This window comes from Benincasa hispida, chromosome 7 (genome assembly GCF_009727055.1).
Source record: "Benincasa hispida cultivar B227 chromosome 7, ASM972705v1, whole genome shotgun sequence".
Taxonomy (NCBI): Eukaryota; Viridiplantae; Streptophyta; class Magnoliopsida; order Cucurbitales; family Cucurbitaceae; genus Benincasa; species Benincasa hispida.
This window is the reverse complement of record NC_052355.1, coordinates 20,255,586-20,267,369: the sequence shown is the minus strand read 5'-3', so window position 1 is coordinate 20,267,369 and position 11,784 is coordinate 20,255,586. Positions and strand designations below refer to the sequence as shown.

General features: G+C 34.2%; 2 protein-coding genes across 3 annotated transcripts; one reads left to right on the top strand and one right to left on the bottom strand.

Moving 5' to 3' along the window:
- The first annotated feature begins 363 nt into the window (after positions 1–363).
- LOC120081659 (tRNA (guanine(26)-N(2))-dimethyltransferase) lies at positions 364–5,886 on the top strand. 2 transcript variants are annotated; one of them, XM_039036704.1, is made up of 6 exons: positions 391–1,022; positions 3,217–3,417; positions 3,511–3,610; positions 4,155–4,355; positions 4,454–4,516; positions 5,256–5,886. In XM_039036704.1, the coding sequence occupies exons 1-6, from the start codon at positions 391–393 to the stop codon at positions 5,382–5,384; spliced, it is 1,326 nt and encodes a 441-aa protein (XP_038892632.1). In that variant the 3' UTR covers positions 5,385–5,886. The 2 variants fall into 2 exon arrangements, with proteins under 2 accessions (XP_038892633.1, XP_038892632.1); XM_039036705.1 differs by lacking the exon at positions 3,217–3,417 and having other exon boundaries at positions 364–1,022.
- Positions 5,887–8,427: 2,541 nt separating this feature from the next.
- On the bottom strand, positions 8,428–11,602 carry LOC120081193 (40S ribosomal protein S26-1-like). Its single transcript, XM_039035889.1, has 5 exons — positions 11,442–11,602; positions 11,261–11,353; positions 9,647–9,731; positions 9,406–9,539; positions 8,428–8,696 (listed from the first exon to the last, which is right to left on the bottom strand). The coding sequence occupies exons 1-5, from the start codon at positions 11,442–11,444 to the stop codon at positions 8,622–8,624; spliced, it is 390 nt and encodes a 129-aa protein (XP_038891817.1). The 5' UTR covers positions 11,445–11,602; the 3' UTR covers positions 8,428–8,621.
- Positions 11,603–11,784: the final 182 nt, after the last annotated feature.

The following is an 11,784-nucleotide window of genomic DNA, read 5'->3' as shown; positions in this document are numbered from 1 at the left end:
CGGACGGAGCCCCAAAAACTTTATCTGGTTTGATCCCATCCTCGGTCAAACCGGGGATTCTTCGCCCCAATCGGGGCGGGGCCCTACAGGAATCCGATCCTACTGGAAATTTTGCCAACCTACTGAATCGAACATGACTCAATAACGGGGACCCGACCCCACGGAAAATTTTGTCAACCCTACTAAATCGAACATGACTCAACAACGGGGACCCGATCCCATGGAAAATTTTGCAACCCTACTTAATCGAACATGACTCAACAACATTTGTGCATCACCTACCCCCATAAGACACGTACGTTCGATTTTCGAATCAAAATCTGTTCTTATTCACTTATGGTATAAACTCTATAAATTGCATCAAAATGCATAATCCAATGACTTCCCGCCATGTTAAGTGTATTGCCAAGAACCCCATCTCCTTCCCCGTTTCTTCACAGCCCACAAACAAACTCCCATTCCCTCTCCGCTTCAACAATTCATCTCTTTCAATTTTCACACTCCAACAAAAATTCCCTCAATAATTGTCTCCCAAACAATCGCACCGAAAGGGGCTTAGAATTCGACATCGGAGGCACCTTCTTCCGCCATGAAAGCGCCACCGGACGTGACTTGGGCGTCCTCGCCGCCGCGCTTTACCGGAAATCCAAGGGCCACCTTCGGGTTCTCGACGCTTTGTGCGGTTGCGGCATCCGGTCACTTCGGTACTTGGTAGAGGCCGAGGCTGATTTTGTGTTGGCGAATGACGCTAATGATGAAAATCGGAGGGTTATTGTGAAGAATCTATCGAGGGTTGCGGAAGATTCTGGGGATGCTCGACGGTGGATGGTTACTAATTGTGATGCGAATAGGGTTATGACGGGGTTTTATTTGCAGAAGGATTTCTTTGATTTTATTGATATTGATTCCTTTGGCAGTGATTCGTCGTTTTTGAGGCCCGCTATTAATGCGTTGAAATTGGATGGATTACTCTATGTTACGTCGACGGATGGCTTCTCTTCCGGCGGTCATCGGCCTTCTCAGTGAGTGCAGAATCTTATCTGTTACAATGTCTACTCTGTTAGTTATTTGCTTTATCCGCTTCATTGGAAATCTTGATATGCAATGTCCTATCATTGTAACGGCTTGTATGTAGTTTGAAGTATTGATGTAATTAATTACCGTCATTCATTAGCTTAAGTTTTTTTGGTTAATCATGATTTAACATGGTATATGGTATTTGGAGGCCGTGTGTTCAAACCCTGAATTATTTCCTCCTTCACTTAATATTGATTTCTACTTGTTGGGCATTTTATAAATTTTCTAACCGACTAGTGAGGTAGAGTGTTGAAGTATTGATATAATTAAATTTAACTTGAGTCATGAGCTTAATCTTGGAAAGGGCTTGAAGAGAAATTTAAAATGAAGGTCGATAAATGGAGAGGTGTATCTCTTTTGAAAGGAGGCAGATTGGCCCTTCTTCTTGATGCAAGCTCCGGTTAAGACCATTAATAGCTTGGAAAAGACAGATTTTGTTTGGGATGGAGGCTCCTTCCGGCCGCTTTCTCATCTTGTTAAGTGAAATTGGGCTTCTCTTCCTACTACATATGGTGGCCTCCGGATTGGTTCCTTTCACCAAAAGAACACTGCTTTACTTATGAAGTGGCTTTGGAGATTTTGTCATGAGGAGAATGCTCTTTGGAGATGAGTAATTGTTGCTATTTATGGGGAAGATGTTGAGGGCTGGTTCACTAAGCCTCCTAAGAAGGGAAGAAATCACAGACTTTGGGCTGGCATTTTAATATTTATGAACTTTACTGACTTTGTTCTGGGGGATGGCAAAGCTATTAGATTTTGGGAAGATAAATGGTGCGACTCTCAATCCCTTGCTTTTAAGTTTCCCAGTATTTATGCTCTGTCGTACAGGAAGGAGGCGATGGTAGCGGATTGCTGGTGTGCCTTGAATCAATCTTGGGACATGGGTCTTAGAAGGAACATTTTAGCCAGTGAATTGGATGATGTGGCTGCGCTTTTACAGATCCTTCACGCTTGGATCCTGCAGGGGGGCCATGACAGACTTAAATAGAAGATCGATGCTTCTGGGAAGTTTACCACTAAGGCCACCTTTTCAAAGATTACGAAACACACTCCCCATACCACCTTTCCACTGGTTAATATTATCTGGGAGATGAAGATTCCCAAAAAGGCAGATTCTTGCTTTGGTCTCTAGCATATAGAAGTCTAAATACTCATGCCAAGTTGCAAAGGAAGCTTAATTTGAGCTCTCTTTCCCCCTCTCTCTGTAGCCTTTGTATGAGAGACGAGGAAACCTTGGATCATCTTTTCTTACATTGTGATTTTGCTTTCAAGGGGTGGCCAACGTTTTTAACATCTTCGGGTGGACTTGTCTTCTGGATAAGATTGATGTTTGGCTTCTGGAAGGTCTTGACAGCCATGCTTTTAACAGTAGAGGGAAGACTCTTTGGAGATGTGCCACTCGAGCTCTTCTTTGGTGTCTTTGGAATGAAAGAAACAGTAGAATTTTTTAAGATAAGGTTTTGTCTTTTGATTCTTTTTGGGCCTGTGTTTAAAACACGGCCTCTTGGTGATGTTTTGTAATTACAGCCTTTTGATGATTTTTAACAATTGGAAGACCCTCTTATATTAATCTTCCGGGGAGGGGTCCTCTCAATCCTTCACCCTTAGGCTGTGCTCTCCTTTTTGATGAATATACTTGTTTGTTACCTATAAACAAGGACTCATGAGCTTAAGCTTTTGAGTCAATCCGTGTTTTAATGAAAGGATTAAGTATAGTATTATTTTAGTTTTGAATTTTAGTAGTTTAATTTGGTGTTAGCTCTCAATTAATATTGCTGGTCACTTGTTGAGTCTTTGTATTTAGGACTAAGCAATTCTACTTGGAACTGACGGATTGGTTTACAAAAACTTAAAATTGGCTTTAAAGCTGGTTTTTTTTTAGAAAACTGGACTGAACTAGCTAAACCGACAAAACCAGCCAAAATTGAATAAGGCTTACTTAAAAATAACAAAGTTTATCCATATCATTCTGACTGTTTTTTGGTCTTGATTTGCACCCTTACTTGTGCTAAGTTTTAATGTAAAAGTGAAATGGTGGTTGAGTAACTGAATATAGGTGGGCAATTATATGAAATGTGGTAATTAAAATTATTTTTTCCTTTTTCTTGTTTCTCTTCTTTTTTCTTTTCATCTCTCTAGATCTTTAGCTGCATATGGAGCATATGTGCGTCCCATGCCATTTTCAAACGAAATTGGTTTGCGAATGCTAATAGGTGGGGTTGCACGTGAAGCTTCTGTACTGGGTCACTATGCTACACCACTCTTTTCGTATTATTCGTACCATGGACCTGTTTTTAGAGTTATGCTACGAATCAATCGTGGGAGGGTTTATAAAAACAGGTGATAGTTGATGAGTAGCATGTCTGCTATTGCTGGATGTATCTTGTATGATCATTGATGGTGCTTGATTCAGGCTGTCACTATTTATATCAGGCATTATGGTTTCATCAGCTATTGCGAAAAATGTGGAAATTCACAAGCTTTTTCATGGAGTGAGCTTGGACAGATGAGCTGCCCTTGCAATGATTCAAGGGTAAGATTATGACTAATATGACTGTCATTCTGCTACTCTTTTGAGCTGAAGCATCCACCGGTTTCAGCTTCTACATTTTAAACCGATACCAAAAGTTTCTCATTTAATTTGCATGGTCTAGATAACCAGTGGCTTTAAGCTGAATATGCTTGAATTTGTTGTTTTTTTATTCATTGTGTTATTGTGTTCTTGATTTCTAATGTAATTGTTAAAGTGTTGATATAATATTAAATATACCTTCGTCCAACCGCTTAAGCTTTTGATTTAACTGGGATTTGATATGGTTTTAGCATTGGAGATCTAGAAGGTCCTATGTTCAAACTCCTACAACTACAATGTTATTTCCTCCCCAAGTAATATTGAGTGATATTGATTTCCACTTGTTGAGTCTTCTATAAATTTCAAAGCCCGAGTGTTAAAGTATTGTATAAAATTAAATTTATCCATCAGCTTAAGCTTTTGGGTCAATCGTTGATTTAATAGTAACCACTTGCAACATTCAATCTTGTAAGTTCGAGATGCATTAAGTTTTTTGACTTGTTAGGTTTCTGACTCACTTGTGGTTTCGGGACCTCTTTGGACTGGACCTCTACACAGTGCAGACTACATTGAAAACATGTTATCCTTGGCCAAGCAATGGAAATGGATAGGTAATGGCCAGGGGAAGGATCTTGAGAAACTTCTGGGGCAGATGATGGATGAGAGTGACTCCAAATTACCAGTAGGGTACATCAAAATGGACGAGGTAGCCAAATTTTATTTATTCTTCTCATGGTTTAATATTTCATTTCTGTTTTTGGTCGAACAATGTAAGAACTGATCTATCAAGATCTCCTTCTCTAGGTGGCAAGCCGGGCAAAGGTAAATTCACCTCCCCTCAATACCATGATGAGCGAGATGATCAAGGTGAGAATATTGGTAGTTAAGATGTTATAAATTGTGTGATGCATGTTATTCTTTCGATGTCATGAGATTCTCCTGAATACTCGAAAGAAAATAAATATTGCCACAAATATGAGACAAATATGACAGGACACAAAACAATGATAGTTTATTCTCTATGAGTAGGATATAGACACGGTGCAGATATTTTTTTTTCAAGTACAATACTGATAGGGGGATCTGAACCATAGATCTTTTAGTTGCTAATACATCTGGATGCTAGTTGAGCTATTCTCGCTTCGGCATGGAGTGGATACATGTTTACTAAAATTTATGTGTTTTGAAACAATATCGTTTTTATACAATTTGAAGTCTGTAAGCTGTATGTATTTATCTGTTCTGAAAAAAATAGGTTGGATATGTTTTACTTTCAAATTTCATTATTACTATACGTATCAATTTATTAAGCTTAAGCTTAACAAGTGTTTGACACGTGTCTAATGAGTTTTAAAACTTGAATTCAATTTGTTCAATTAGCGCCTAACACATGTCTACTTGTCTATTTTGTGTACAAGTATATCACGTGTGTTTAACATGTTTTAGGGTGTCCAATACATGTTGAACATTGACAAGTTATCCAAACTAGAGTATTTCTATTTCATAACTGGAAAGTGAACAGGTTTTTGCTTGGAATGTGAGTGCATGAAAAGAAAAACCGTTCTCTCTTTTGTTTCTCTATTTCTGAGGATTTTGGTTGTTGCAGGCTGGATATGCTGCTAGTAGGTCTCATATTGCCTCAAATGCAATCAAGACAAACTGTCCTATGGCAGAATGCATCAGAATTGCTCTTGAACTGCAGCAGAATTGTCTTGGTTTTCATCAAGTCACATGAATGTCGTAGCGATAGCTTTTGAAACTACAACTCTTCATAGGCAAACGAGAACGAAATAGTCATGTACATGAGAACAAAATATAATCTCACGGTGGTCATTGAAGCAGTTGAACTTTGATTTCGAAGAACAATAGCCAAGCGAAGCTCAAGTACATGATTTGATAAAGGACCTGCCCACGCTTTATGTATACCTCTCATTGAGCCATTGTAAGATGTTTTCTTCCTAGGCACCAAAATGAAATATTAATCTAAAGAAGTGTAGGCTGATAGTAAAATATCTCTTCTCAATTTTCAGTTGAACTTGCTGACAAGCTAACCTAATATATAGGTTAAGGTTACATTATGAGTTTAGTACTTAAAAAGCACGTAAAATTTTCGATTTTGTATGTAATAGAATATTGTTAAATTCGTCAATTTAACGCTCCTTACATGTTGACTAAATTTGTAAGGACAATGGGCGAATTCGTAACGAGTAGGTTTAGTGTGTTTTTGCAAGTTGTTAAATACCCTGTCTTGTAATTTAACCTATGCTTATGCTAATATATGTTCTTGTTAAGAAAAGATACTATATAAGTTTTTGGATTCTCACTTGTATGAAAAAATTTAGTCGCATACAAATTTTAATCAATGGTTATTCTTTTTTTTTTTAAAAAAAAGAAAAAAAAAGTACGTATCATTGAAGAAAATATTGGTGGTTCAATTACTCAAATTTATGAATGATTTGATTATTTCAATTTATTGAGCATTTTGAAAACGAGAAACATTTGTTACATACTAGGAAAAACTTCATATTTGTATAACGATGTAAAAGTACTTTTCTTTATAATCCATACATGTGCTTCTAATTGTGATAGACTGATAGGGTATTTTTCTATTTAACATATACAATTCTAAATAAGGGGATTTTAAAAATAAAAAAATAAGGTAAAATATTTACATAGATAGTAAAATTTAATTATTCTCTCCATCTTCCTCTTCTCCTTCTTCAACTATAAATCTTTTTATTCTTCTCTATTTAAAGTTTTGTTACTAGTTCAAAATGTTAATTAGAATGACAATGATAGATAATGGAAGGTCAAATTATAGACCAAGTAGTAATAATTTTTGGTAGTTTTATTGCTAGTTTCAAAATAGTAATTTGAATGATAATCATAGACAATGAAAGGTAAGTAATAGACTAAGTGATAGACCAAGTGATAGAACACTATTATTATCTATCACGACCTATCTGTGATACACAATGATAGTTTTCTATCACTGTCAATGATATATAGTGATAGACTACTATCAATCGTCTATCAATAGATAATCATTTTGTTGTTGCTAGCTGTTGGTAGTTTTTTTTGCTTTTAAATAGTTTATGATACATAAATTAGACATTTTTATTGAAAATTTTGTTGCTGGTAAATAGTTATGATAGACATTATTATCCATGCCTATCACAAATAGACGCTGATAGAAGTCTATCAACGTCTATTAATGATAGAAACTTATACAAGTCTATCACTAATAGATGTTGATACAGTCTAGATAGTGATAGAATCATAAAAGTCCTCATTGATACTATTAGTGATAGAAACTGATACAAGTCTATCATTGATAGAAGTTATGTTATATAAGTCTATCAAGTCTATCATTGATAGAAGTTATGTTATATAAGTCTATCAAGTCTATCATTGATAGATATTGATACAAGTCTATCAATGATAGAAACTGATACAAGTCCTCAATGATACTATCAGTGGTAAAAACTTATACAAGTCTACCATTGATAGAGATTAATAGAAGTCTATCAGTGTTTATCAATGTTTTTTTTTTTTTACTATTTCTGTAAATAGTTTGACATTTTTCTATTTGTGATTTTTTTTTAAAAAAACATAATATGACATTCCTTGTGATAAATATGATGAAAGAAGTGGATGATACAAATAAGAAAATCAAATTAGCAAATGATGCAAAACAATATATATATGGAGAATTACACATAATAGAAAAAAATAAAATTAAATATTGAGAAACAAACACGTAAATAATTAGGTTGAGACGCAGAGTGCTCCTTAAGAAAATTTAAGTCCCTATAGTGTATATTGAATTTATATACGTCAACCAATATCTAAATTAAAACATTACATTAACTCAAATCACTCTACAATGAAAACTCCGTAACTTAGAGAAATTAGAAAAACTAGGAGAAAGATGCTTTTTAATATTGATTCTGGTTGGATTTAAGAGAATGGTAAGAATGCACTTTTTATAATACATTTTTATATTCCAAATTTGATGTATAATAAATAACATTTTCTTTGACGGTCACATTTTGCACTAGTTGTAAACATTTTCATTAGTTTTATTATTTAAAATAATTTCCTAACAAATTGGTTAAATTTTGTTTCTATTTATTGTGATTGTCCCATGATTTTAGGAATGAATTCTCCCATTTTTTTTCTCTATTTAGCTTAACTTCTTCCTTCTCTCACTTTTTTCACGGTTCCCGCAATTTTACCAAATTCTAATTTTTCTATTATTAAAAACTTCTAATCATTTTGATATCAAAATAACATATACATACTTGATATGTTTAGTTATTTGCAAATATATACTGGATATATTTGTTCCTTATCGTCATCATATCCCACACATTATATACTTGGTATATATATCTTTTAATGGTATATATATCTTTTGCAAATCATTAAATATAATCATAAATTTAAAGAAATATCTATATAAAACAACTAAAAGAAAACAAAATCAAAATCTCAATAATAAAAAGTCTAATGGCTTGATTGTAGGAATGGCAATCCATATCTTAAGACATGTTTGAGAGTGATTTTAAAAATGTCAAAATCATGTTCAAAAGCATCCCACAAAACATGATTTTGAGGTTTAATTTTATTCTTTAAAATGTGATTTCCAAACAATCAAAACTGATTTTGAGATTTTGAGTGCACACAGACATTGATTTTAACTATTGCAAAAATGATTATAACTGCTTCAAAATGGTCAAGAAAAAAACGAAACAAATGGGAGAACAGCCAATCCAAACAAGAAAACTGAAGAAAAACCATTAACTCAAAAAACGGTCTTTACCTCATACCAAATTGCAAAATTCTCGGGTAAGTTTGTTTCCATGTTCAAAAATTCACTTACATCCACAAAAGAAACAACCCAACTATAGTGAAGCGACTCTGAAAGATCCCTATGAGTATCTCGTATTAAGCCATGAAAAGGTTTCATTTATACACGAGCAGGATTTCCAGCTCCAACGGGTCGAGGTGCTTGACCTGGCTGACCAGGTTTTGCCTGATCCTCCTGAAATGAACACAGAAATGGGATAAGGTAACAAACAATAGGAGGCCACTCCAAATATCACTACTATCATCAAATCAAAATTTTCCGTCTGTTTGTACGAAAGTAAACATGCTTGAGCACCACTACATATAATGAGTTGCATGTACTAATAAGTATACAATGAAAGTCGATCATACTGAATAGTTGGTATCATCAGTAAAATTAAATATATACATAATCAAAACAAGTAGGAATTTTAACAGGTCAGACCACAAGTAATTGTAGGGGCATCATTTGAACCCCAAGTTCTTAAAATATGGTGATGTCTGATGGTTTATTTTCTTAATACATAGCAAATAAAGTACACCTAATCAAAAAGTCTCTAGTATCCATATTAATTAATCTTAAAAAATTGTAGCTGGAAACTTGGAGTTTTTCACATTCCTCAATGATTATAAAAGCAGCATGAGATTTTAGATAACTTATGATGCAAATACTCTTTCTACAGCCTATCAAAAAAGTTTGAGCTAATCAAATATTAAGAGTAATGCACTGTGAACATTGTTACTTCGTGATGAATCAAAGCTATAAATATTTTATGCGTAGGACCAACCACCGTATATGAGTACTAAGAATAAAATAAAATAGACAGACTTCGTCAGATTCACTGTTAAGATTGTGGTTACTTCGTTATGAATCAAAGCTATAAATATTTTATGCAAAGACTAACCCTGCGTCTGATGAAACGCTGTGGTGGTTGCCGATTCCTTCTATCGGTACGAGATCTAACTCTCACAACATGTGAGTGAATAGCACAGGAGACACAGTACTGCATCTTAGCATAAAGCTTAGGAAGAGTATATTCTGCTCAGAAAACATAAACAAAGATCTATATCAAACACTGAACAAAAATACCGTTGTTATATGAAATAAAGCAACCAAAATGTATCATAGTGAACAGAAAAACTTACGGTCATAGACACAGGCTTCTTGGACATCCCTAACAGCAGCCTGCTCCACAATATTCCTCACGAGAAACCTCTTAATAGCCTTGTCCTATTCTCATCAATCAAAACTAATGAAGTTAGATTTAATCAACTTCGGCTCTTTGCCAAAAAATAAATAAATAAATAAACAAAAAAAATTAAACTGCTCTTGCTCAATAGTCAACGGATGCTCAAAATTTACTCCATTCAAAACTAGTGTGCTCATGCAATGTTTAAAATGACAAAAGGTGGGCTCAAGATTTTTCTTCAAGTAATGAAAAAATTACCCATCAATTACCACCTATATAAAATTTCTAGTCTAAATTACAAAAATACCCATATTCTTACCGTAATTGCAATATTGCACTTAAGACTTTCATAAATGTATCAAAACTACCTTTAGGGTAGAAATCCATTACAATATTGGATGAAAATTGCGACTTGAAACGTTGTGGTAGAGACTTCAAAAGGAAATTGAGAGCTAAATATCACAACACTATTCCAAATCATTGCCAAATCTATTTCAGGTCCCAATTTCTATCCAAAACTCAAATGAATTTCTACTTCAAGGATAGTTTGAAAAATTATATGAAAAAGTGGAGGATAATGTATTGTATCTTTTGAAAGAATAAAGGTATTTATTAAACAAATGACAAAGTTAATGGATATTTTTTTTATAATTTGGACAAATTTCTAATAAGTACTTGATAATGTACCTACATTAATTCACACCCCTTAAGATTTAATTAGGAATTGATTATACATTTTTTTTCCTGGTCAGATCAATAAGGTCATGAAAAACATTTAGATTTATTTATCTCTTTTTTTACTACATATAATGGATTTGCCTGGACATCATCACTATGAGGATTGACTTATTTATACAGAATCTTAAATAATAGATGGTCAAATTAGTAAGTGGTTGAATTGCCACAAGTCATTTATTAACATTACAAACACAAAGGAACCCTCTATATTTTAGAAATTGGGTAACCTAATGTTATTCTCCTAATCTTTTCAAGAAATGTAAAGACTATATAGCCTTAGTGCATTTTCAGGGAGGATCATATAAGAGAATAAACCTCTTTGTGGACCAAAGAAGGCATAAGTTTCAAGGCTAAAAGTTAGAATCTTGTCTTCATGCCAGCCTCGAGCCTAATAAAGCATCGAATCTTGGAATGCTGACGGGAGTTCCATTTCTTAACAGAACACTTCCATAAAATGTTCTGGAAAAAATGCTATCAATGTGTTTCATCAAAAAACCAATTTAAAATTCAGCTAAATATCAAGTCTAGCTTTTTAACTCAACGAAAAAACCACCCGAACAATCCCTTAACAACAATATAAACACAAACTCATATAGATACTAACAGTATACACAAAAAAATCATATCCCCAGAACTTTGCAATTTCCAGATAAATCAATCATAAACACACCATTAACACTTGCAATCAAGCAATTAAAAAAACCTAATTAAACACAAAATGACCCAATTCCGCAGAGGAAACATTTGCAAGGTATATAGATTTGATCGCTGCCATTAAACTAAGAAGATATTCACGCAAAGAATTACGCAGAAAGATGAGTAAAACAACAACCTTAGGGCAGCATTTGCCGCAGTTGGAGCACCGTATGAACTTAACGTGTCCACGGCCGTGCTTGTTACGTCCGCCGTTCCTGCGCTTGAAAGTCTGGCAGAGCCAAAAGGAAAAAAGATGAAGAGAGAAAGATTTACAACAAGATTCAGAGGAAAAGGTAACGGTATGATGATCTTCTTACCATTGTTACAAGGTTGGAGATCTTCAAATGAAGCAGACAGAGAGAGAGAGAAGCAGCCGATTAGGGTTTTTGTGGGAAAATGAAGAAATAAGATCTGTACCGGTGAATGCTTTATTGAGATATCCGGTCCCGCCGAACCAAACCAACAAAGAGAAATGTAAAATTGCCAAAGAAATATATATAGGCTTATTTTCAAATAAAGAAAAATGAGACAGCTCATTTGCAAATATAGTAAAATTTTACTATCAATGATGATAGATAGTTATAGACATCTATTAATATCAAGATTTGATATTTTACTATATTTATAAATATTTTTAACAGTTTTACTATTTTAAACAAT

Coding starts and splice junctions, on each gene's coding strand:
- LOC120081193 (XM_039035889.1), bottom strand. Junction 9,540..9,646: donor AGAAGCCTGTGTCTATGACC/GTAAGTTTTTCT, acceptor TTTTCTGAGCAG/AATATACTCTTCCTAAGCTT. Junction 8,697..9,405: donor AGCGTTTCATCAGACGCAGG/GTTAGTCTTTGC, acceptor TGTTCATTTCAG/GAGGATCAGGCAAAACCTGG.
- LOC120081659 (XM_039036704.1), top strand. CDS start 391: ATGTTAAGTGTATTGCCAAGAACCCCATCTCCTTCCCCGTTTCTTCAC. Junction 1,023..3,216: donor GGCGGTCATCGGCCTTCTCA/GTGAGTGCAGAA, acceptor TCATCTCTCTAG/ATCTTTAGCTGCATATGGAG. Junction 3,611..4,154: donor GCCCTTGCAATGATTCAAGG/GTAAGATTATGA, acceptor TTGACTTGTTAG/GTTTCTGACTCACTTGTGGT.